General features: G+C 50.4%; 1 protein-coding gene and 1 long non-coding RNA gene across 2 annotated transcripts; one reads left to right on the top strand and one right to left on the bottom strand.

Moving 5' to 3' along the window:
* The first annotated feature begins 1103 nt into the window (after positions 1–1103).
* On the top strand, positions 1104–18198 carry CNGA4 (cyclic nucleotide gated channel subunit alpha 4). Its single transcript, XM_081860476.1, has 5 exons — positions 1104–1252; positions 8969–9073; positions 10263–10369; positions 13003–13998; positions 17601–18198. The coding sequence occupies exons 1-5, from the start codon at positions 1152–1154 to the stop codon at positions 17990–17992; spliced, it is 1701 nt and encodes a 566-aa protein (XP_081716602.1). The 5' UTR covers positions 1104–1151; the 3' UTR covers positions 17993–18198.
* A 5132-nt stretch (positions 18199–23330) lies between these two features.
* Positions 23331–24556, bottom strand: LOC309340667. The gene is made up of 2 exons (XR_014156064.1): positions 24396–24556; positions 23331–23659 (listed from the first exon to the last, which is right to left on the bottom strand). It is a non-coding gene; the product is annotated as an uncharacterized lncRNA (long non-coding RNA).
* Positions 24557–25727: the final 1171 nt, after the last annotated feature.

Here is a 25727-nt window from a genome sequence, read left to right as displayed (position 1 = left end):
CACTTTGAATTGTGCTCGGAAACGTACTAGGAGCCAATGTAGGTCTTTCAAGACCGGTGTTATGTGGTCCTGGAGGCCGCTTCCAGTCACCAGTCTAACTGCCACATTCTGGATTAGTTGCAGTTTCTGTGTCACATTCAGGGGTAGCCCCACGGAGAGCGCATTGCAGTAGTTCAAGTGGGAGATAACCAGAGCATGCACCACTCTGGCGAGACAGTCCACAGGCAGATAGGGTCTCATCCTGCGTGCCAGATGGAGCTGGTAGACAGCTGCCCTGGACACAGAATTGACCTGTGCCTCCATGGACAGCTGTGGGCCAAAATGACTCCCAGGCTGCGCACCTGGTCCTTCGGGGGCACAGTTGCCCCATTCAGGACCAGGGAGTCCCCCACACCTGCCCGCCGTCTGTCCCCCAAAAGAGTACTGTATTTTTCGCTCTATAAGACGCACCAGACCTTAAGACGCACCTAGTTTTTGGAGGAGGAAAACAAGAAAAAAAATATTCTGAATTTCAGAAGTCAGAACAACAAGAGGGATCGCTGCGCAGCGAAAGCAGCAATCCCTCTTGCTGTTCTGGCTTCTGGGATAGCTGCGCAGCCTGCATTCGCTCCACAAGACGCACACACATTGCCCCTTACTTTTTAGGAGGGAAAAAGTGAGTCTTATAGAGCAAAAAATACGGTACTTCTGTCTTGTCAGGATTCAACCTCAATCCATTACCCGCCATCCATCCTCCAACCGCCTCCAGACACTCACACAGGACCTTCACCGCCTTCACTGGTTCTGATTTAAAGGAGAGGTAGAGCTGGAGGGGGGGGCAAGGCCTGCACAGCTTGGTCTGGTCCCCATCCCCCTGCCTGCTTGCCTCGCCCTGCCCTGGCAGCCGCCTGCCCCCCTGCTCTCCCCAGGGTCCTCATCAGCGCCGCTCCCTCCCTGATTGGGCCCTTTAGGGTTGCACCTGCCAGCTCAGGTGTGTGGCTGAGCCCCAGGGGGGGCAGACGGGAGGGGGGAGCCCTGCTGCGTTGCTAGGCACCTGTGCGCCTGGATGCAGAACGCCAGCTGGAGAAGGAGAGAGAGGCTCTGCTGTGGGGCAGAGAGGGGGCTTTGCCCTCGCTTGGACCAGGAGCCTGCAGCTGCCAGCCTGTGCCAAGATGAATAGGCTGACCAGGGTCTTCCGAGGCAAGGACAGGGAGGGGGAGGCGAAGCTCATCAAGACGGAGGAGAGCACCCCTGGAGCAGCCCCCAAACCGCGGTGAGTGGGGACCAGCCCAGGGCGGGGGGGGTGAGTAAAGGCAAGTATTGGGGGGCAGGCCCCATGGCAGCAGATATGGCAGGCACTCTGCAGGGCACAGGTTGGGCAAAGGGGTGGCGTGGGGAGAGGAGTCGGGGAAGAATAGGACTAAAAAACTGGCAGGGACCCCAAGAGTTTTCCATTAATTTTTGTCTTTGCTCCGATTTTTTTTGGCCTTTCCAGTTTGAGGCTGTTAAAATTACTGCGGCCACTCTAGCATGTAAAAATAATTCCCTTACATTCTTTGGTATGTCAGAGCCTAATATTCCAAGAAGGAAAGCCTGTGGGGGTTTTTTTTTATATAAACGAGATCTTTTAAACATTTTTTAAAAGTTCCATATAGATTTCATCTCAGAACTCCTTAATTTTTTTTATTTTTTATTTTTGCATATCCACCACATGTGCTTCTTCACATCTCCAACGCTTGTTTGATACATTTTGGGTAATTTTAATGGAGTCAAGTACCAACAACACTGCATTTTCAAAAAAAAATTTCTCTCGGTGTGTAACAAGCAGTGAATTTCATATTGATTTCCCAGAGGTTTCCCCAATCTTACATTAAGATATTATATCCAAAGTCCTGTGCCCATTTTAGCATAACAGATTTCTCCTCCTCCTCCTCCTCGACTTCCCAATCAAGGAGGAGTCAGTACATTTTAGAAAGAGTTTTCGCTTTTGAGTTAATCAGGTCATGCTCTATAATAATAATAATTTATTATTTGTACTCCGCCCATCTGGCTGAGTTTCCCCAGCCACTCTGGGCGGCTCCCAACAAAGATGAAAAATACATTAAAATGTCAAGCATTAAAAACTTCCCTGAACAGGGCTGCCTTCAGATGTCTTGTAAATGTCAGGTAGTTGTTTATTTCCTTGACATCTGATGGGAGGGCGTTCCACAGGGCGGGTACCACCACCGAGAAGGCCCTCTGCCTGGTTCCCTGTAGCTTTGCTTCTCGCAGTGAGGGAACTGCCAGAAGGCCCTCGGAGCTGGACCTCAGTGTCCAGGCAGAACGATGGGGGTGGAGACGCTCCTTCAGGTCTACTGGCCACCCATATTCACCCTAGATGGCCACCCATCTTAAAAACCTCTGGTGAAGGTCCACCACCTTCTGAGGGATCATTGGTCCTGCTATCTGGACCCGCAGAAAACAAACTTGTTCGCTCTCCCAGGTGGCAGCCCTGGAGAGATTTGAAGATGGCTCCCACATCTCCTATCTTCTATTTTTCCAGGCGAAACAAACCCAACTCCCTCAACCGTTCCTCACAAAGAAGGCTTGGTTTCCAGACCCTGGATCATCTTGGTCTCCCTCCTCTGCCCCTGTTCCAGCTTGTCCACATCCGTCTTCAATGGGGATGCCCTGAACCGCCACTGGGCAGAGGCCCCAACTGCTCTCTGTGTGATCTGCAGCCCCTCTCCCTGTGCCCCCCCTCCAGTCTTGGGCACACCTGGGCACACCAGGCCTTGCCCACCTGGTGCCTTCTCCCATCACCCACACTCTTCACCGCCTCCATTGCATCTGCAGAAAACAGCAGCAGGAGACTTTTTCAGGTGGTTCGCAATCTATCAGAACCACCTGTACCACCGGGGCCTGGTAGGGACCCCAAGATCTCCTGCAATGCTTTTGCAAAGTTTTTTGCAGATAAAATCGCTCAGATTCAGAAGGAGGTAGACTCCACCGTGGGAGCAGGGCCAGGGCGGGAGAGTGCTAGAGTTCTGTCTGGTCCTGTTACATGGGATCAATTCCAATCTGTTACCTCCGAGGATGTGGACAGGCTGCTTGGACGAGTGAAACCGACCACCTGTCTCTTTGATCCTTGCCCATCCTGGCTGATAAAAGCGAGCCGGGAAGGGCTGGGCGATGGGATCTGCGGGGTGGTGAATGCTTCCCTCTGTGAGGGAGCCTTCCCAGACCCGCTGAAAGAGGCGGTCATTAAACCGCTTCTTAAAAAAACATCTTCAGACCCGGCCAATTTGGCCAACTATCGCCCAGTCTCAAATCTGCCATTCTTGGGCAAGGTGATTGAGCGGGTGGTTGCTGAACAACTCCAAGCACGCCTGGAGGAAACGGACCATTTGGATCCCTTCCAATCGGGATTCAGGCCTCATCACGGGACTGAAACTGCCTTGGTCACACTGGTTGATGATCTCCGGTGGGCTAGGGACAAAGGTGAGAGCTGTTTCCTAGTTCTGCTGGATCTCTCAGCGGCCTTTGATACCATCGACCATGACATCCTTCTGGACCGTCTTGAGGGGCTGGGAGCTGGGGGCACTGTTATACAGTGGTTCCGCTCCTTCCTCCTGGGCCGTGTCCAGAAGGTGGTGGGGGGGTGAGTGTTCAGACCCCTGGGCTCTCACTTGTGGGGTGCCTCAGGGTTCTGTCCTCTCCCCCATGCTTTTTAATATCTATATGAAGCCGCTGGGAGAGATCATCAGGGGGTTTGGGCTGGGTGTTCATCAGTATGCGGATGATACCCAGCTCTACCTCTCCTTTAAATCAGAACCAGTGAAGGCGGTGAAGGTCCTGTGTGAGTGCCTGGAGGCGGTTGGAGGTTGGATGGCGGCTAACAGATTGAGGTTGAATCCTGACAAGACAGAAGTACTGTTTTGGGGGGACAGGAGGCAGGCAGGTGTGGAGGATTCCCTGGTCCTGAATGGGGTAACTGTGCCCCTGAAGGACCAGGTGCGCAGCCTGGGAATCATTTTGGACTCACAGCTGTCCATGGAGGCGCAGATTAACTCTGTGTCCAGGGCAGCTGTCTACCAGCTCCACCTGGTACGCAGGCTAAGACCCTACCTCCCCGCGGACTGTCTCGCCAGAGTGGTGCATGCTCTAGTTATCTCACGCTTGGACTACTGCAATGCGCTCTACGTGGGGCTACCTTTGAAGGTGACCCGGAAACTGCAATTAATCCAGAATGCGGCAGCTAGACTGGTGACTGGGAGTGGCCGCCGGGACCACATAACACCGGTTCTGAGAGATCTGCATTGGCTCCCAGTACGTTTCCGAGCACGATTCAAAGTGTTGGTGCTGACCTTTAAAGCCCTAAACGGCCTCGGTCCTGTATACCTGAAGGAGCGTCTCCACCCCCATCGTTCAGCCAGGACACTGAGATCCAGCGCCAAGGGCCTTCTGGCGGTTCCCTCATTGCGAGAAGTGAGGCTACAGGGAACCAGACAGAGGGCCTTCTCGGTAGTGGCGCCCGCCCTGTGGAACGCCCTCCCATCAGATGTCAAAGAGATAAAGAATTACCTGACGTTCAGAAGACATCTTAAGGCAGCCCTGTTCAGGGATGTTTTTAATATGTAATGCTGTATTGTTTTTAATACTGATTGGGAGCCGCCCAGAGTGGCTGGGGAAACTCAGCCAGATGGGCGGGGTATAAATAATAAATTATTATTATTATTATCCCAGACACAGCTGTGTTGCAGGCCCAAACCTAGGGAACTCCCTGCCACAGGGATAGCCCCTGATTCGGAAGGACTGGACAAATCCTGCAAAGCTGGAGAGGGCTCCTTCCAAGGGCTCCAGGCCCCAGCGGCCGTTCTCTGCCCTCCACCCCCAGAGGCAGCCATGCTGGAATATGCAGGAGCAGAGAGGGCTCTGGAACTCGGATCCTTCTCTGGCTGGCCCCCGTGAGAAGAGGATGCCGGAGTTGAGGGGCGCCCCATGGCCCGATCCGGCAGGCTCTTCTTAGGAGGTTCTTAGGGGATGGCGAAGAGGGAGAGGCTTCCTTCAATCCTGCAGCTTTTCAAACATTAAAGTACAAGGTTCTTTGGAACCTTCAGGCCTCCTTCTCTCCCTCCGTAGATTCTATGTTTACGTTTAGTTTGCCTCATCTTTTACCATTATCCACCTGTTGTGTATCCCTAATTGTCAGAGATAATTCCACATTGCAAGTGCCATTACATCCCTGCCAGTGATTTTAACTGTTTACAGTGGTCTTTTAAATAAGTTACAAATTTGCTCTGGTCTTTAGAAAATACTGTATTTTTTGCCCCATAAGACGCACCTAGTTTTTAGAGGAGGAAAACAAGGGGGGAAAGTATTCTGAACGAAACAGTGGATGTATCACTTTTGTGGTTCATGCTGTGGCCACAGACATGTGATTTGACGGGGAGTTTGGGGTAGCCCAATGCAAAAATCCTGAGGATCCATGTGGATCCATGCTTTGTAACCTTGTTTTTGCACCATTGCAGCCCCAAGAAACAGTGGATGCGTGATTTTTTTGGTGCAGGCTGTGGCCATGGACATGCTATGTGATCTGATGGTGAATTTGGGGTGACCCACTGCAAAAATCCTGAGGATCCATGGGCTTTTACCTCCCCACTCCCAGACAGCCTCCGCTAGTGTCCGTTATCTCTCTTCTGATCCCACCAATCAGCTGCTTCCTGTCAACACTCCCTTCCCTCTTGTTTGCCTTAATTTCTTTTCCTCAGCTGGAGCAGTTTTTTGCTCCTCCTTTTCTTCTAATTTCTCTCCTTATTGCTTTAGCCTTCCTGTTTCCCCCCTTTGCAAGTTTGCTGTCTTTACCTCCCCCCTCCCAGGCAGCCTCCTTTATCTCTAGCGTCCCTTATCTTGCTCCCGATCGCTTGCCAATCAGCGGCTTTGTTTCAACACCCACTTCCCTCTTTCAAAAAAAAAGCATGATCTGCTTTTCTCCCCTGGGCAACTCAGCTCCAGGGACCACGCATTTGCTCCATAAGACACACAGACATTTCCCCTTACTTTTTAGGAAGAAAAAAGTGCGTCTTATGGAGCGAAAATACGGTACTTGTTCTTCCTGGTTTCGGATCTTCCCCGTCAGTCTCACCATCTCCGCATACTCCATCAGATGCGTCGGCCATTCTTCTTTTGTTGCTACTTCTCCTTCCTTCCATCTCTGGGCTAGTAGCATTCTCACTTCCATCGCTGCGTAAATAAAAATTCTTTTATCTTCTCCTGGTAGCCACTCACCTATTATACCTGTTACGGTAAAAATCTGGGTGCGAGGCTGCCCTGCCACCCAGCTCGTCGGACTAAGTCCGCGGGTTCCTGCGGAGGAAAATGAGCTCAGCCGGAGACAGGAGCAAGCTGCAGAAGATCCACATTTATTGCGCAACAGGTTCAAGGCGAGATTGAACAGCTAGAAAGGGGTGACATAAACTTTTGAAACTTCCCTCCATGTCCCAGAATACAGTGCAAAATACATCCCAGTTACATCATGAATACATTAAAGAGAGGTTGGGTTACACAGATTACATCATGAATATATTAAGAAGAGGTTGGGTTACACAGGATTCACATATGGAGGAGGGAGGAGGGAATATGCAGAGCTGGAGATATGCGCAGATAAGCACATCCTGATGAGAAGACAATGGTCCATGTACTGGCATTTCCTGGAGGAAAGGCTTGGCAGAGTGATTTGACAGGATTAGGGTCTTGACACCTTGCTTGAGGGATTATGGAGGACAGGGGAGGTGTCATGGAGTCCTAGAGAAATTGAGCAAATTGACTTCCGGGTTGGCGCCATCGCCGAATGGCGGGCTCCCTCCGTGCTCCGGAGGGAGCCGGCTCGGCAGGGGCTGGGTTCTACCGCGCCGGCGACGCGGGGACCCGCAAAAACCATGGGCACGGAGCCCCATGGACATGGTGACTCGGCTGGCACCTTTGAGCCCCCCCCGGCCCGCAAAAGAGCCTTTTTAAAGGCTGGAGAGCGGGCGCCTGGGGGGGGGGTGCTTTGAGTCCGCCGCTTCCCCTGCCGAGCGAAGCCGCATGCCATTCGGTGGAGAGCGCTGGCTTCTTCCATTGAAAATTTGGATCCAAAAGAACAACCCGTGAGTAATTGGAATATGGATTAAAAAGAGGGATAAATTTTTAAAATCTGGAGCGAGCGGGGGGGGGGGGTATAAAAAGGAAGTCATCCCCCCCCAACTGTAGAAGAGCCAAAACAAAGGACTTAACAACTAAGATCGAGAGTGACCTTATCTTGATGAATTAGTGACTTCGCGAGGGAAAAATATAAGATTGAGCTGGAGGAGAAAAGTGGAATTTGAACTAAAAAGCAACCCCCCCCCCCGGAACCCCGGGAGCGACCGGTGAAAATGCCTGGGGAAGAGAAACGGAGGTTTTGACAGCTGTCAAAGAGCTGTCAAAACGGAAGAACAAAACAGAGACTTTGTTATGAGGACTTTGCCGGTTACATTGGTTATAAATTGGATATAAAATGTTTCAAATAAGGATCAACAAGCTACTTGGATTGGTGGATGTGATCTGGAAGGGAACTCAGTTATTGAAATCCATCTAGAGGAGCTGAGGGATATTGCAAGTGTTTTTGACTGGAAATTTGAACAGTTGAACAGAACTTTTTATCTCCTGGGAAACTGCAGAAATGGAACATTATTTTGTCTACAGAGGTCTACACACTACAGAAAACAATGGATGTAAATGAAAGGGACATGACGCAATGTTTTGCTCCTGAATAACAAGCCTCTGCAGAGAAACTAGAAACTTTTGGAAATAGAACATTTCGGCAGAAGAGCAGGGAAAAAGTAAAGAAGAAGAAGAAGAAGAGTTTGGATTTGATATCCCGCCTTTCACTCCCTTTAAGGAGTCTCAAAGCGGCTAACATTCTCCTTTCCCTTCCTCCCCCACAACAATCACTCTCTGAGGTGAGTGAGGCTGAGAGACTTCAGAGAAGTGTGACTGGCCCAAGGTCACCCAGCAGCTGCAGGTGGAGGAGCGGAGACGCGAACCCGGTTCCCCAGATTACGAGACTACCGCTCTTAACCACTACACCACACTGGCTCCCAAAAAATAAAAAGGAGGAGTGTGATTAATAAGAATAATGAAATAACAAGATCTGGACAGAACTGGAAGTGGGAACATTTGGGACATTCAGATTTGACAAGCTTACAGAAATAAAATTGGAGTTTTTGCTCCTGGATATAAAAATCTGGATAGAAGAAATGGGCCCCTTTTTGAGATAGACTCCTTCTATGATTGGACACTCGAATTTAAAAATGACTGGTAAAGGACTAGAGAGGTCTGGGTTTAGTGAGATGTGGGAACCCCAGGAAGATATTAGATGTCGAGGGATATTGGGAACGCAACCGGGAAAGGGGGGAGGGAAATCTGGACTCCAAAGGGTGCAAAACTATTTTTTATCTTGTTTATTTTTATCTGCATTATTTTTGAAGGGGGGGAACTCGTGGAAGGGAATTAGGTCGATCTTAGGGGATGGGAATTTTCGAAAAATTGGGTTATTGACGATAAGTGTAATTTGGGGATAAGAATTTGTTGAATTGATTTGTTAAATTGGAAGACAAGAGGGGGAGGGGAGGGGAAGTCCTGGTTATTGGAAAAAGATTATAAATTGGATTTAATTTGTTTTAAATTGGAAAACTTTAATAAAAATTATTTTTTTAAAAAATAGAGAAATTGAGCAAATTGGCACATTGATTTTCTATGAATTTTATAGATTTTAGTCCCTTTTGACATTGACAATTGGAAATAAATTAATATATTGTAGCGAAGAAGAAGGTGAAGAAGACATGCCCCCCCTTCCGTATCATACCTAAGAGAAAGGCTTCTGTGTTTTTTAACAAATGCATTTTTAAACATTTTCTTTAGTTCATTATATATCATTTCCCAGAAGGCCTTTACCAATGTCCTCCTCACTCCTCTGCTCTGCTCTCAGCCAGGAGAAGAAACGGATCCTGGACCCATCGGGGGACTATTATTACTGGTGGCTGGTCACCATGGTGTTCCCCATCATGTACAACTGGATCATCCTCATCTGCAGGTGGGTGGAGGTGGGCTGGGCTGGATCCGCCTGTGGGGAGGGGACCGGGGGCTCAGGGAAGCCACGGAGGGGTCCCAGCACTGGGCCCAAGGCTCTCCGGCCGGGAGCATCAGCAGAAGCACAACTGTTGCCCAAGGAGGGAGGAGAGAAGGAAAGCGACAGAGACCCCTTTTGGATTCCTTCCTTCCTTCCTTCCTTCCTTCCTTCCTTCCTTCCTTCCTTCCTCCCTCCCTCCCTCCCTCCCTCCCTCCCTTCCTTCCTTCCTTCCCTCTTCCTCCCTCCCTCCCTCCCTCCTTCCTTCCTTCCTTCCTTCCTTCCTCCCTCCCTCCCTCCCTCCCTCCCTCCCTCCCTCCCTCCCTCCTTCCTTCCTCCTTCCTTCCTTCCTTCCTTCTTCCCTCCCTCCTTCCTTCCCTCCTTCCTTCCTTCCTTCCTTCCTTCCTTCCTTCCTTCCTTCCCTCCTTCAAACAAGATGCCTGGGAAGCAGACTCCAACATTCCAGCCAGGGTGGGGGGCAAATATTCAGCGAAAAGAAATTTGGGTGAAGTCATGGAAACAGAGAAATGTAGGGCTGGAAGGGACCCCTGAGGGTCATCGGATAATAAAAATAATAATTTTATACCATGTCCATCTGCCTGGGTTTCCCCAGCCACTCAGAAAAATATCAAAAATAATAAAGTGCCAGACATTAAAAACTCCCATTAAAAACTTTCCAACCACTACACCTTCTGTACTCCAAGCCCCCTGATTCAGGAATCCCAGCTAAAGAATTATTGACAGGTGACCATCAAACCTCAATTGAAGGAGAGCTCACCATCTTTGAAGGTCTTCTGTGCCGCTGTCAAAGGGCTCTTGATGCCCGGAAGTTCCTCCTAAAGTTTCTTTGCAATTTCCTTCCTTTTCTTTTGAATCCAGGGGTTCGGGTCCTGGCAAAACAAGAATGCAGTTCTGGAGGGGGGTCCTTTTAGGAAGTGAGGGAGTTTCAGAGCAAACTGCCCCCCATTAACATTTTGGGGATATTCCTGGGGGGAAGGGGAGAGCTGAGTGGGGGTCTGCGTGGGGGGGGGTGGAGCAAGGAACAAGGAGAGAGCTTGGAGGGGCCTGCCTGGCTTTGGGGGCAGCTGCTGCTGCAGTGGGCAGGTTGTGGGTTCGGATGCTGCCACCTGTCTCTCTCTCCTTCCCTCCTGCGCAGGTCCTGCTTCCCTGAGCTGCAGCGCAAATACCTCTTCCTCTGGCTGGCCCTGGACTACCTCTGCGACCTGCTGTACCTGCTGGACATCGGGGTCCACTTCTACACGGGTCAGTGGCCTTTCAGCCTCGGGGCCTCACTCCTCGCCCCTCCCCTTACTCCCCCCCTGCACCCCACCTGGCGAATGCTTCTCCCCCTTCATCCAATGAAGCTGAACGTTGAGAGATTCAGGACAGAGAGAAGAAAGTCTTTCGTCCCGTAACGCGTCGTTGTAAGGGACTTCAAAATGCAGACCAGAAATGAAAAGACAGGCAGCAATATTTTTAAAGAAAAGTTTTTTATATTCAATTTGGTTTTTGTACAAAAAGCAAATGGGTGCATTCAGGAAGAAATGAGAGAATGCCCCCGAACACCAGGCACAGACAATTTTTATATCCTCAGGCAAAGCAACAGTTCAGCCCCTTAGCAATCCCTTTAGCCAATGATTGACAATTTCCTATGGTCTTTGATGCATATTCATTAAAAGCTCTACCAATGAAAAAATTGGTGGTGGCCTTTCGGTTCCAAGCTGCCTTATCCACTAGATGGTGCTGCTGGCTTATTATTGAAAGAGAAACTATTTGACACCTCATGGATTCCAGTAAACACCCTTCTGACCACCTGTTTCTGGGAATATGTACCGAGGCGAGTCTGTGGTTTAACAGCTTCTAAATAGCTCTTGCATCTGCAGTCTTGTGGTTGGCACACATCCTGTGTTTATCGGAATCTGGGGCAGCGTCAGGGACTCGTTTCTTAGAAATCACCTCTTTGATGCAAACTGCCCTAACCACAATCTTGCAACTTGTTGCATTTGCAAAATCCCCTAACCACAATTGCTTTTGCATTGCTTCTGCAAACAGGAGAAAGAGAAAACTAGTCTTTTAGCTTTTAGTTTGCTCTCTAAGATGGCTTTCAGCTTATAAAATGGCTTCAGCCTGGCTCTATAAAAATGACTTTTAGCCTGGCTCTCCCAGTATTCCAAGGTGGCCCCTTCATCGTTAGACCGTGGAACTCCCTCCCACAGTACGCAGGGATGTCCACCAGCCTAGATGGCTTTAGAAAAGATTGGACCAATTCCTGGAGAAGGAGAAAGATATCAAGGGCTCCTGGCCAGGATATCTTTGTTCTGCCTCCACAGTCAGGGGCAGCAATGCTTCTGGATCCCAGTCACTGGAAACATCCAGAAGGGAAGAGAGCAAACCTCTGACGGGGGCTTCTGATTGGAGCTTCCTGCAGCCAATCAGAATCCGTGCTTTGGTTTCTGAATGTTTTGGAAGTCTAACGGACATCTGGATTGGAATCTGTCTGACTTCCAAGGTACGACTGTACATATTTAAAAGCTGACTTCCCGCCCTTCTTCCATGATAATAATTGGAAATTATAAACAGAGAAATATATAATGTGGGAACAAAAACACTAGGAAACATAAGATCTTTTCAGGGCTGGATTTAGGTTTGATGTGGCCCTCAGCTACTGAAGGTAATGAGGCCCTTTATATGTCCAGCTGTCCTCTGTCAACAACAAATAGTCGCTGTTTTTGTGTTGAATATATGCTAGATGGTAATTGATGGACCTGATAGGTATCTCAGGCCATTTGCACATGTTGCCCTGCAACCAGTCCATGCAGAATGTCGGCACCCTAGATATAGAAAGGAGCAAACCAGGGGTATTTTAGGGGGCAGGCTAGCAGGCGGGGGCCATGACTTACATCATAGCAGCCTACACAACACAAAACACTGTTGCTGTATGTAGGTTTTATTTGTTTTTTATCTTATATTTTGGAAATGTACATCCAGGTTTTTTTCCCTTAATTTTTTGGGGGGGGGCCCAAGAGCGTGGGGCCCTAAGCTATAGCTTGTTTAGCTTATACATAAATCCGGCACTGGATCTGCTGAAATAGTTGGCCTCTTCCTTCGAAGAGCAGGTTCCAGCTGACCAGGCCCTGGTGCTGACAGAGAGAGAAGCAATTCTGGCAGCTTTCCTATCAAGAGGGTCTCTCTGACACCTACATTCCCCACCTTTGAAGGGTGAGGGGACCGGATGGGACCCTGTGGCTCAATCCAGTAGGCCCTTCTTAGGTTGTTCCGTTTGTTGGAGAGGAGTGGAGATAATAATAATAATAAATTTTTATTTTTACCCCGCCCTTCCCAGTTCAGGAAACCAGGCTCAGGGTGGCTAACAACAAATTTAAAACACTTAATTGATGCTACAAAAACACCAGCATAAAATACAGTATAAAGCGTAAATAACAATAAAATCAAGAATCAAATATTAATTTAGGGGGGAAATCCATCCAATAAACATGAGATGATCCCCAGGGCTAGCTGGCTAAGTTAGTCCTATTTGGGCCAGCGAGGAGACCAGGGGAGAATTAGCTGTGGGATCCCAGAGCGGGGAATCTTCACAAAAAGGGGAGGAAGGGGAATAAAAGATCAGGTGAAGTTCAAATGGAAAGCCAGGCGGAATAGCTCTGTCTTACAGGCCCTGAGGAAGGAAATGAAATCCTGCAGGGCCCTGGTCTCCTGGGACAGAGCATTCCACCAGGTCGGAGCCACCACTGAGAAGGCCCTGGCCCTGAGGGAGGATAGTCTGACTTCCTTAGGGCCCGGGACCTCTAAACTATGGTTATTCATGAACCTTAAGGTCCTCTGCCCGGGGCCGAGGGTCTCCTCTGACCCATCTCCTTCCCCCCTCCGTACCCCAGGCTTCCTGGAGCAAGGCATCCTCATTCAGGACCGCTCCAAGATCTCGCGCCACTACACCTGCTCCTCCACCTTCCTGCTGGACCTCCTCTCGGTGCTGCCCACCGACCTCCTCTACCTGCGCCTGGGCCTGGCCACCCCCGCCGTGCGGGCCAACCGCTTCCTGCGCAGCCCCCGCCTCTTCGAGGCCTTTGACCGCATCGAGACGCGCACGGCGCACCCCAACTCCTTCCGCATCTCCAAGCTGATGCTCTACGTCTTCGTCACCATCCACTGGAACGCCTGCGTCTACTTCGCCCTCTCGGGCTACGTGGGCTACGGGGCGGATGAGTGGGTCTACCCCAACGTCAGCATCCCCGGCTTCGAGCGCCTGCTCCGCCAGTACCTCTACAGCTTCTACTTCTCCACGCTCATCCTCACCACGGTGGGCGACACGCCCATGCCCCACCGCGAGGAGGAGTTCCTCTTCATGGCGGCCGACTTCCTGCTGGCCGTCATGGGCTTCGCCACCATCATGGGGAGCATGACCTCGGTCATCTCCAACATGAACCAGGCGGACGACGCCTTCGTCCCCAACTCGGACCTGGTCAAGGGCTACCTGCGCACCCACTGCCCCAACCGGCGCCTCCAGAACCGCGTGGTGGAGTGGTACCAGCACCTGCAGATGGAGAAGAAGATGACCAACGAGCTGCAGATCCTGCGGCACCTCCCCGAGCGCCTGCGGGCCGAGGTGGCCGTCAGCGTCCACCTGCCCACCCTCCGCAAGGTGCAGATCTTCCAGAGCTGCGAGCAGAGCCTCCTGGAGGAGCTGGTCCTCAAGCTCAAGCCCCAGGTCTACAGCCCCGGGGAGTACGTCTGCAAGAAGGGCGACGTGGGCCGGGAGATGTACTTCATCCGGGAGGGGAAGCTGGCCGTGGTGGCCGACGACGGGGTCACCCAGTACGCCGTGCTGGGAGAGGGGCTCTACTTTGGGGAGATCAGCATCATCAACATCAAAGGTGAGCTGGGGGGGGGGAAGAGGGAGGAGGCGGGGGTGTCGTGTGTGGAGGAAAAACTGAAGCACATTGCAGAGTCCCCCCCAAAATAGACCAGAGGCAATTTCATCCAGCAGAGCTTTACTGCCACTTAAGGCAAATGACCACAATGGTCAGAAATTCAAAATCCGCATTTGAAGAAGTGTGCATACATATGAAAGCTCATACCAATAAGTTGGTCTCTAAGGTGCTACTGGAAGGAGTTTTTTTATTTTGTTTCGACTATGGCAGACCAGCACAGCTACCTAAAGGGTAAAGGTAAAGGGACCCCTGACCATTAGGTCCAGTCGCAGACGACTCTGGGGTTGCGGCGCTCATCTCGCTTTACTGTCCGAGGGAGCCGGCGTACAGCTTCTGGGTCATGTGGCCAGCAGGACTAAGTCACTTCTGGTGAACTAGAGCAGCGCATGGAAATGCCGTTTACCTCCCCGCCAGAGCGGTACTATTTATCTACTTGTACTTGCTTTCGAACTGCTAGGTGGGCAGGAGCAGGGACCGAGCAAGGGGAGCTCACCATGTCATGGGGATTCAAACTGCTGACCTTCTGATCGGCAAGCCCAAGAGGCTCAGTGGTTTAACCCACAGCGCCACCCGTAAACAAATCCGAAACATTCAGGATTGGCCCTGTCCATCAGGAATCCAGTTGCAGCAGACTTAACTTAAACTTAACAATAACTTATAATCAGTGCTTTTTTTTCTATGAAAAAAATGTTTAGGGGTACTCACCTTTCCCTACTCATATTGAAATCCTGCCCCTCAGTGAGGCCAAACTTAGATTCACAAAATGTTTAGGAAAAAAATAAATAAAAAATCCTTCCAGTAGCACCTTAGGGACCAACTAAGTTTGTTACTGGTAGGAGGATTTTTTTTATTTTGTTTCGACTACGGCAGACCAACATGGCTACCTACCTGTAACTAAATTGTTTAGGGGTATGCATACCCCTGCGTCACCCCAGGAAAAAAAGCACTGCTTATAATAAGACTAAACCTTAAGGCTAAGCATACAGAACAGAACACCACAGCCAGAACAAAGGCTCCTCCTGGCCTGACTATTATAGTCAGCACGATCTTGACAAAAAGGATAACAGGAGCACTTTAACCCAGCTGTACTCAGCTTCCCAGAAGGAATAACCCAAACATCAGGAACCTTCCTTCTGCCTCTTTCTTTACATAGAAAGAAAGTTCCCAGAACCCTCCTGAACTACCGTATTTTTCACCCTATAGGATGCACTTTTCCCCCTCCAAAAATGAAGGGGGAATGTGTGTGCGTCCTATGGGGCGAATGCAGGCTTCAGGAAGCTATCCCACCAGCCCCACAAGCTCCCAGAGCGATGCCGAAGCTGCGCGCAGAACGGGACCCGTTCTGGGGGCTGGGGTCAGGGGAAGCCCGCGCCTGGGGGGGGGATAATTTTTTCCCTTTTATTCCCCCCCCCATCTAGGTGCGTCCTATGGGCTGGTGCGTCCTATAGGGCAAAAAATACAGTCATCAGGACAGGAAAGGTCTCTACACATCCAATCCATACTTCCCGTACTAAGAAATGCAAACTGACAGGGGGCTCCTCTCAACCACACGCCACCTTTGCAAGAACCTAAGAAGAGCCTCCTGAGTGAGGCAGGGGACCCACCTGGGCCAGCATCCTCTTCTTGCAGTGGCCGAAAATCAGCAAGCAGGACTCAAGGAACCAGAGCAGGACCCCTTTCCCGAGGTTTCCTGCACAGCTGCCTCCCACTGGGACGGCAGAATAGGGTCATTCTGGCTAGTAGCCTTTGATAGCCCTCTCCTCTTCCTCTTCCTCTTCCTCTTCCTCTTCCTCCTCTGTGCATTGGCCTAATCCTCTTTGCAAGCCACCCAAATCAGCAGCTCTCACCGCCTCTTTTGTGCCAGGAGCCAGCCAGCAGTAAATCACACCGTGCAAGTTGGAGTTAACTCCTTGTCAGCAAAAACAGGACCGACACAGGAGTGTCAGGCCCAGTGAGCACAGTGGTTATTTTATTTATACCCCACTCATCTGCCTTGGTCACTGAAAAGCCAATAAATGCCACAGACCAGGCACCCCCAAACTCGGCCTTCCAGATGTTTTGGGACTACAACTCCCATTATCCCTAGCTAACAGGACCAGTGGTCAGGGATGATGGGAGTTGTAGTCCCAAAACATCTGGAGGGCTGAGTTTGGGGATGCTGCCACAGACAGAGGGGATTCCCACAATCACTCATTTATTCAGCTGAGTAAAACAGAGCGGACAAGCCACACTCACCAGCGTGATGGTGAAGCCGCGCCAAATAGCCTTTGTTCATGCTTTTTATAGGCCTCCCCCCTCCCTCCCCCACCTCGAGGTTCCTTGCACTGATGGAAACAGGACACCCTGCCTGGAGACCTTGACGGGGAGAGTTGCCTGGCAGAGGGAGGTTTTCCTGAAATCGCCTAGCAACGTTATCTGGTCTTCGCATGAGTGTGGCTCACCCTCCTAAATTCTAAAGGAGGCAGTTGTTTACAGAAGCAAAATCAGTTAGGCTAACCAAAAAACAGGACAAGAACAGGCCTCTGTGGCTTTTCCTGAGACCCCACAATAGTAATAATAATAATAATTTTATTATTTATCCCCTGGCTCATATGATAAAACATCAAACGTTAAAAACTTCCCTAAGCAGGACTGCCTTCACATGTCTTCTGAAAGTCAGATAGTTGCTTCTTGCCTTGACATCTGGTGGGAGGGCGTTCCACAGGACGGGCGCCACTACTGAGAAGGCCCTCTGCCTGGTTCCCTGTAGCTTTGCTTCTCGCAGCGAGGGAACTGCCAGAAGGCCCTCGGAGCTGGACCTCAGCGTCCGGGCAGAACGATGGGGGTGGAGATGCTCCTTCAGGTATAGTGGGCCGAGGCCATTTAGGGCTTTAAAGGTCAGCACCAACACTTTGAATTGTGCTCGGAAACGTACTGGGAGGCAGTGCAGGTCTCTCAGGACTGGTGTTATATGGTCTCAGTAATACTTTATTTTACAGAAAGGTTCAATCTCACTGGCATCCTCTTCATATTCACCCGCAGAGGAAGGTTTCCTTTTGGGAAGAATGAAATCCTTTTTTTTTTACAGAAAGGTTCAGCCTCGCCAGCATCCTCTTAATACACTTTGAATTGTGCTCGGAAATGTACTGGGAGCCAGTGTAGGTCTTTCAAGACCAGTGTTATATGGTCTCGGCGGCCGCTCCCAGTCACCAGTCTAGCAACACATAAACATCTTGTCTCCGGTGGGTCTTGCCCCCGTGACGGAAGGCCCCACCCCCCCGCCGCTGCCTCAGCCCCCTCCTCTCCAAGGTTTCTCCCAAGGAATTCCAGACGGTATCTGTGTGTCCCCAACATCTCCTCCGCCATTTCCATGCCTCTTCTGGAGACTGAGGGGGGAGGGGAGCTTGTCTCATCAGGAGGGGGAGACCCCCCTGGCTTCTTCACTAGCCGGACTCCTCTCTACCTCTTGGCCTCTTCCTCCCACCCCAGGGGCCTGATCCTGCATGTTCTGCTTATGTTCTCGGTGCCCCCGCTGACCCCATTGCACCCCTTCTCCCCCCACCCAGGGAACAAGTCCGGGAACCGCCGCACGGCCAACATCAAGAGCATCGGCTTCTCGGACCTCTTCTGCCTGTCGAAGGAGGACCTGACGGAGGTGCTGGCCGAGTTCCCCAGCGCCAAGACCATGCTGGAGGCCAAGGGCAGGGAGATCCTGCTCAAGATGGACAAGCTGGACGTCAACGCCGAGGCGGCCGAGATCGCCCAGCTGCAGGAGGAGGAGCGCCGGACGGCCGCCCTGGAAGAGGGCCTGGACGCCCTGCAGACCAAGCTGGCCAGAATCCTGGCGGGACTCGAATCCAGCGCCTTTAAGGTGGCTCTGCGCCTGGAGCGGCTGGAGTGGCAGATGCGGGAGTGGGGGGCCGAGGAGGAGGCGGAGAGGGAGGGGGCCGAGCCTTAGCCACCCCCCCACCCCACCTGAGCCAGTGAGGAGGCTGCCCACCCCACAGTTACTGCTGCCAGGCTGAGTCCCCCGGCCTACGATGCACATGGCCTCTGGGGCAGCCTGGGAGCTGGTGTGGGGGGTGGGATTCCCGCCTTGCAGTCTAGATGAGCCTCGGGGGTCCCTTCCAGCTCTACAATTCTGGGATTCGCTTCGGGCTTCAGAGCCGAGGCTGGACAGCTGTCCATCAGGGATTCTGGAGCTGTGATTCCTGCGTTGCATCTCTGCCCACCTAATTACACAGAACAAATGGAATACCGTGGAAATCCCTGAAAGGAGAAGTAATCGACAAGAAATGTGATCTTACAGAAATAAATTAAATAATAAAAATCAAAAAGTTTAAGGGAAAAATAGTGTAGCAGAAACCCCCCCCCCCCAATCATTCAGTTTGTACAAACTTCACACACATTCACACTCACACATTCCATACGCTACGCTTCTGTTATAAATTCATAGAAAATCAACCATACATCTGATTTGCACTGTTCCACTTTTATTTTACTCCATGAAGGAAGGACTACAAAATGGGGAAGGTTTGATACAGGGCAGCATAATCCCTTCACCATCCCAGCACATCCACAGGAGCCCTGCCCAGTTGCTATGCCAACCCTGATGGTCCCAGACAGAAGACAATGAAGATCACAAAGAACTTGCATATGGGAGTGGATTCAGCATGGACTGGAACAAAGGATAATAATCAGATCTTCCCTCTGGGGGCAGGAAACTGCAAAGTCCCCTCTGTCACCTGGAAAATGACTCATAGGGAGGGGGGGAGAAGGAAACCAGCCAGGTGACAGGACCCTCAGGTTACCACCACAACTCCTCCCTCAACCCCTCCTTTCTGTAATGTATGCAGGATGTTTCTGGGGGTGGGCTTGATCTACAGGGTGGGAATTTCAAAAGTCTTTATAAGGCCTTGCACGCCATTTTTCTGGGTCCTTTCTCTCTCCTGCAAGTGAGGGGAGCACCCTGTTGCAACAGATCAATAAAGGCCAAGCCTACAGGCTGCTGATTTGCTCCAATTTACTCTGGTTGGTGTCTTTACTTTTTGTCCAAGGGAACCCTCGGATTTTTCCGGTAACAATAGGAAAACCTAGAATTATATAAAGCCTTAATGGGATGCCATAATTCTGGGTTTTCCTATTTCTGGGTTTTGAGGTACAGAGGGAGGGAGGGAGAGAGCCGCCCCCCCCCCCCCCGCTGAGCTCCGGCCCCTGAGTGGAGACTGATCCCTCCCTCCTGGCAGGAGGCAGTTAAGGGCTCTCTCGCTTTTTGCTTCCTAAGCACCAGTGATGGGCGTTGCTAGGCAACCTCCTCCCGCTCAGCCAATGCTTGGCTAGTTCTGGCCCTGTGGTCCAGATAAATGTCCCCTTTATGTGGGGCATCTTCCTGGCTTCTAACTCTCCCCCCCCCCAGCTTGCCTGCAGTGCCCCCCCTTGTGGACAAATGCAGGTTTTTCTGCCAGCCCAGGATCAGGGCCTTTAAGCTTTGGGGTGGGGGTGGCACAGGGAGGGCTGGGGTCCAGGTGCAGGCTGGCATCCCTCAGGAGAGCAGAGACCTGGGCAGCTGCATCAGGGCCTGGGAGGGGCAGGGATGCCCCCCTGCCCCCCCCAAGTTGGGTCTGACTCTGACATGCCTGAAAGGGAGGCGGAGCTGGATGGATCATCCATAATACTAATCTGGTGTGTGTGTGTGTGTGGAGATGATGCAAAGCTTTGAGCAATAGACTGGCTCTTTTTGTGGCCCCCCCTTCCCCAGGCGGGGGCAAGCGCTTTCCAGGTGAAGGCAGCCCAGAGCTTCCTTGAGGAGGACAGAGCCACGGGGTTGTCGAGTTGGAAGGGACCCAGAGAGTCATCTAGTCCAACCATAGCTGTCAACTTACAGATTTGAAAGTAAGGGACCAGCAGCCTCGAAAATAAGGGATCAGCAGCCAAAATAAGGGATTTTGCTTTTGTAAAGAGTTACATACATTGGTAGGATTGACAGATGCTGTCAATCTGGCATGAGGCGGTTGCGGTGGCGGTGCGGCCGCTGAAGTGCCGCCCTTCTGCGTCCCTCCCCATCCCCTCCTCTTCCTCCTCCCTCAGGCCGCCACCTCCGCTGCCACCACTGCTGCCGCCTCCGGGCTTGTGGGTGGCGTGGGTGAGAGTCTCTCTCCCTCCCCCCCCTCTCTCTCGGGCGGGGAAGGGCCAATGGAACTCCTCGCACCAGGACGATGGCGCCAGAAATTTAAGGGACATCATCAATAAGGGACAGAAGTGGGACAAGGCGCTGGGACAAGGGAGTTTCCCACCAAATAAGGGACAGTTGACAGCTATGAGTCCAACCCCCAGCAGGAAATGAATTTCACAGTCTTCCCTTCCTGCCTCTTTGTTAATGGTTGCTGGAGGTCCCTCAGTGGCCTGACAGGTCTGCTATGGGCCTGGGGGGGGGGCAGCGGGGATCTGTCTCTGGGGGGTCTTGCAAGCCTGGCTCTTCTCTTGCCCCAGCCCAACTGTTGAATATATGTGTGAATCGAGAGCCTTGCTGAGATCTGGGCTGGGCTGTATGTGTGTATGGAGGTTCTCCAGATTGTCCTGGGCTCCAAAACGTTAGGAGACCCAGAGCTGCTCTTCCTGCAGCCTTGACCCAGGCTCAGTTCCCTTTGGGAAAAGGTGGCTGAAGTCTTTAGGAGCACTTTGTGTTCACCAGGGCCAGGGCCTTCTCAGTGGTGGCTCCGACCTGGTGGAATGCTCTGCTCCAGGAGACCAGGGTCCTGCAGGATTTAACCTCCTTCCATCAGACCTGTAAGACAGAGCTCTTCCACCTGGCTTTCAATCTGAATTCAGCCTGATCTTTTATTCCCCTTCCTCCCCTTTTCATGAAGATTCCCCACTCTGGGATCCCACAGCTAATTCTCCCCTGGTCTCCTCCCTGGCCCAAATAGGACTAACTTAGCCAGCTAGCCCTGGTGACCATCCAATGTTTATTGGATGGAGTTCCCCCCCAAAATCGATTTTTGATTTTACTGTTTACGCTTTATATTGTAGCATTATATTTGTAGCATCAATTAAGTGTTTTAAATTTGTTGTTAGCCGCCCTGAGCCCGGTTCCCTGAACCAGGAGGGCAGGGTAAAAATAAAAATTTATTATTATTTATTATTTACTGTTGGAGCACAGATGGAGGGGCACAGCAAAAGCTGCTGTGTATCAGATCCCATGGGGACACCTAGAGCCATCTATCCGCCAGGGATTCTTTTGCTGTGATTCCTGTCTCGTAGGGGGCTGGACTAGATGACCCCTGGGCTCCGTCCCAACTCTGCAATCCTGTGATTCTGTCTGACTCTCTGACTCTCTCTCCCCCCCAAACTGAATTGAATTTTATTATTACAGTCACAGACTTACAATATCAGGAAAATCATAAAGCACAACAGGAATACACTGAATTGCAATTGGGTATAACAGAGACAATTCAGATATAGTGGCAGTTAAAAATATATATTAAATATTGATCACTAAAATATAACCTAAAATTGGGGTCTGGCAATCATCATCCCAATATACAAGAAAGGGAGCAGATCGGACCCTGCTAATTACAGACCAATTAGTCTCCTAAGCATTATCAGTAAACTATGGTATATGCTGCCTAGTGACGTGGGGGGCACTGTGGGTTAAACCACAGAGCCTAGGGGTTGCTGATCAGAAGGTCGCCGGTTCGAATCCCTGTGACGGGGTGAGCTCCCGTTGCTCGGTCCCTGCTCCTGCCCACTTAGCAGTTTGAAAGCACATCAAAGTTCAAGTAGATAAATAGGTACCACTCCGGCGGGAAGGTAAACGGCGTTTCCGTGCGCTGCTCTGATTTCACCAGAAGCGGCTTAGTCCTGCTGGCCACATGACCCGGAAGCTGTACACCGGCTCCCTCAGCCAGTAAAGCGAGATGAGCACCGCAACCCCAGAGTCGGCCACGACTGGACCTAATGGTCAGGGGTCCATTTACCTTTATATGCCGCCCACTTATGTAATAAACTTGAGAATTGGATGGAGCGAGAACATGTCCTTATAGAAGCACAAGCTGGTTTCTGGGCAAACGTCAACTTTAGACAAGGCCTAGTACTCCAACATCTTGTGGAAAAATATATCTCAAGAAACGGAGGATCCCTCTACGCAGCTTTCATAGATTTTAAATCTGCCTTTGATTTAGTATCACGAGACAGGCTTTGAGAAAAACTAAGCACCTCAAACATAAACAGACGTCTACTATGTCTTATCCTCCCCAAACTGTCTCATGTGGAGACTTGTTCCAAAGTGGCAGAAGGCCAGCAAGGGTCCCATCTTGATGCCTCTAACCACTGAGCAGGCTGGCCATTGAGAGCCAAAGTGGGCCTGCCAAACTAGGCCAGAGATGAGGACCCCCCAAAAAAGAATTTATCTATCATAATCTTAGCAGCATTTATAAGGTTGATCACTATTTGCCAGACTTTTTTCGAGATAACATCCCAATAGAACCAAGCAGAAATATTGTAGGTTCCAACAGTATGTGATATTCTAATGTATCCGAGATACCAACCTGAACACATTTCCAAAATATTTGTATTCGAGAGCAGTTCCAAAAGACATGTTTGTGAGGAGATTTCACCCCTCCCATATCCAAGAATCTGCTGATGAGTCTGGTGATTCTCCAGAGAGGAGGGGCAGTGTTCTGCTCTCTACTTATTCTGCTCCAGCACCACATCAAAGAGTCAGTCAGTCAGTGTGTCGGAGAGAGAGAGACTGAGTGTTAGAGATCGTGTGTAGAGATAAGGTTGCTGCTAAGAGCAGCTGCAGACACTCATTGCAGTTCAGCATTCATTTATGCTTAGACCTCATTTAGCTCTGTTTGTATAGTTTGTATAGTTGTAGATAGAATAAAAGAAGATATTCTACAGAGCTGCTCTCCAAGTCGTTTATATGCTCTGCTATGCTCTGCTGTGCAACGACTGTCTTCTTGTTGGAGTGAATCCGGTGCTCACAACTCTAAGCTGTGAGTCCACAGCACTTTGACCTGTTCCTGTGCAGAAGGTGGTCTCTGGCAGTGCTACCCAGCTCGCCTGGCCCAGTCGGGGCTGAAGTGCATGAGTCCAGTTGGTGGCACTGGCTCAAGGGCGATGCTGACAGTTTGGGATCTCCAGGCTTTGTCTGATCTCAGCATATATATTAAGTTTCATTTGCAAAGTGTTAAGTACAGCTCATACTTAATGTCTAAAACCATTTTTTCCAAAACACTTAACAGCTTATTATAAAATGAAACTAAGAGTGCTAATCATGTTCCAACATCATGTTTTTGTTTGCAGTGCTTCACCGATATCAATTTTATTTTTTATTTTTCCAAGTGATCCTATAGCACATTTCCCCATCAGAATCCAATTAATGGATGGAAGTTCTTTTGTGCTGTACTTATAGATGGAACAAAGCAGAACTCGGCTGCCTGGAATGTTGCAAAGATTTTCCTTCATCTGCTGTGTTAATTTTTCCATCCAAGTGATTGTCCGAATTTGTTGCTCCCATCCATTCATTAGCTGCCACCCAACTTCTTCCACCATCTGGCTATGGTCAAGATCACTGCTATTCATTTTTTTAAAAATGCAGTAAGTCTTTTAATGATGTGTCCTTTCCCTTATTCTGAATAGGATTCCTCACAAGAAAAGGCAAAAGTTGACAGCTATGTTCCCACCTCCTGCCGTTTCCATCAGCTGGGATTCTGAATCATGGCTGCCCTTGATAGCCCCCTCCTCCATTGGGAGGGGGTCCCAGTAACTCTGGGCTGCATGAACCTTTTATACATCCCGAATCTCCCCACATTCAGCTTCATGGGGCTTCTAGTGTTAGGAGAGAGGGAGAAAAACTTTCCTGTGTGCTAGCCCTGGGATGGTCAACTGAGCTTTCTTAGTTGTTTAATGCTTTTTTCTTACCCTTTTAATGATTTCCTTTAAGTTGTTGCCCCACAAATAACCCAGAGATGCATTTTAAATAAAAGGACACATTCTACTACTCACATAAAAACACTCTGATTCCCAGACCGTCCGTGGGCCAGATTTAGAAGGCAATTGGGCCCCTGGGCCTTAGTTTGCCTACCTGTGATGTAAGCCATGCATAAAGGATAAATGACAGCAAATGTGGGGCTGGGGCTGCTTGCTGTTCTTCCCCCCAAACACCACTTTGGACTGTTAAAACCAGGAAGGGGGGCTGTTAAACGACTCTCCCCAAATCCCAAGTCCCCACCAGAGCCTCTAACTAAGGCCAGGACAATGACGGTTGACACAGGCACCAGACACCCACAACAACAAAGGATCTCAGAAAAGCAGTCTATAAAATTGTAGCAATTAGGGGATTCCATGTATCTTGCTGTTTCCTCTGACTATCCAATACAGAATCAAATAATCGCCAAAATTCCATGGTTTGACCCATTTCCTTGGTTCCAAGGGCTGATGACTCCTCTGGAAGAGGGGAATCCAGGTTTCCCTGCATCCATAATCCCTGAGGCATGCAGTCCCATACACAGCACCCCTCCCTGAGGCCGGGTGTTCCCAGAGCCCATCCTTGGGAAGGCTGGAGGGAAAGGACATGCACAGATAGCTTTCTTCTTCTTTGGGTGGCGGGTGCTTAAGGTTGTTGTTGTTTAGTTGTTTCGTCGTGTCCGACTCTTCTTGACCCCCTGGACCAGAGCACAGCAGGCCCTCCTGTCTTCCACTGCCTCCCGCAGTTTGGTCAAACTCATGCTGGTAGCTTCGAGAACACTGTCCCACCATCTCGTCCTCTGTCGCCCCCTTCTCCTTCTGCCCTCCATCTTTCCCAACATCAGGGTCTTTTCCAGGGAGTCTTCTCTTCTCATGAGGGGGCCAAAGTCTCGGAGCCTCAGCTTCAGGATCTGTCCTTCCAGTGAGCACTCAGGGCTGATTTCCTTCAGAATGGAGAGGTTTGTTCTTCTTGCAGTCCATGGGACTCTCAAGAGTCTCCTCCAGCACCAGAATTCAAAAGCATCCATTCTTCGGCGATCAGCCTTCTTTATGGTCCAGCTCTCACTTCCATACATCACTACTGGGAAAACCATGGCTTTAACTATACGGACCTTTGTTGGCGAGGTGATGTCTCTGCTTTTTAAGATGCTGTCTAGGTTTGTCATTGCTTTTCTCCCAAGAAGCAGGCGGAGCTTAAGGTGCCTGGGACTAAATCTGAGAAGCAGAGCAAGTTGATGAACTTGGGAAACCTCAAGATTCCCCTTCCCTCTTTATGACCTGTTGATGATGTATCATCATCTGGAAAGGTATTACGGTGGGAGGGGGAGGTCTTAAAAGAGTGTGTCACCTATGTTCAGGGTTATTAATCTGTGTGGGGACCTGTTGTGCAACAATCAAGATTGTGGTCTACTGACTGCTGTTTTGCTCCAAATTCCTTGGCTAGAACTTCCTTCTTGTACTGACCGTGTTTGCACCCCGAGGAGCTGGGCTGTTAAGAAGTCTCTCACCCCGGATTTTTTCCTTATCAGGACTGAGAGACTTTTCTCCCTCCAGCTCTAAATCTGGGGCCAAACCGTGACCGCGGATCGGAGCCCTCTCCAAACACTTTGTGATCAAGGCACTGAAAGAGTTCTTCCTCTTCCTTTCCTGAAGCACTTAGGCAAAGGCTGATTTATCTTGTCATGAAAATTGACATTTTAAGATGACAATGCGTGGACAGG

The sequence above is a fragment of the Podarcis erhardii genome (assembly GCF_964252035.2).
Source record: "Podarcis erhardii genome assembly, chromosome: 4".
NCBI classification, from domain to species: Eukaryota; Metazoa; Chordata; class Lepidosauria; order Squamata; family Lacertidae; genus Podarcis; species Podarcis erhardii.
The sequence above is the reverse complement of the archived record's forward strand: the minus strand, read 5'-3'. Positions and strand labels throughout refer to the sequence as shown.

Coding starts and splice junctions, on each gene's coding strand:
- CNGA4 (XM_081860476.1), top strand. CDS start 1,152: ATGAATAGGCTGACCAGGGTCTTCCGAGGCAAGGACAGGGAGGGGGAG. Junction 1,253..8,968: donor GGAGCAGCCCCCAAACCGCG/GTGAGTGGGGAC, acceptor CTCTGCTCTCAG/CCAGGAGAAGAAACGGATCC. Junction 13,999..17,600: donor CAGCATCATCAACATCAAAG/GTGAGCTGGGGG, acceptor CCCCCCACCCAG/GGAACAAGTCCGGGAACCGC.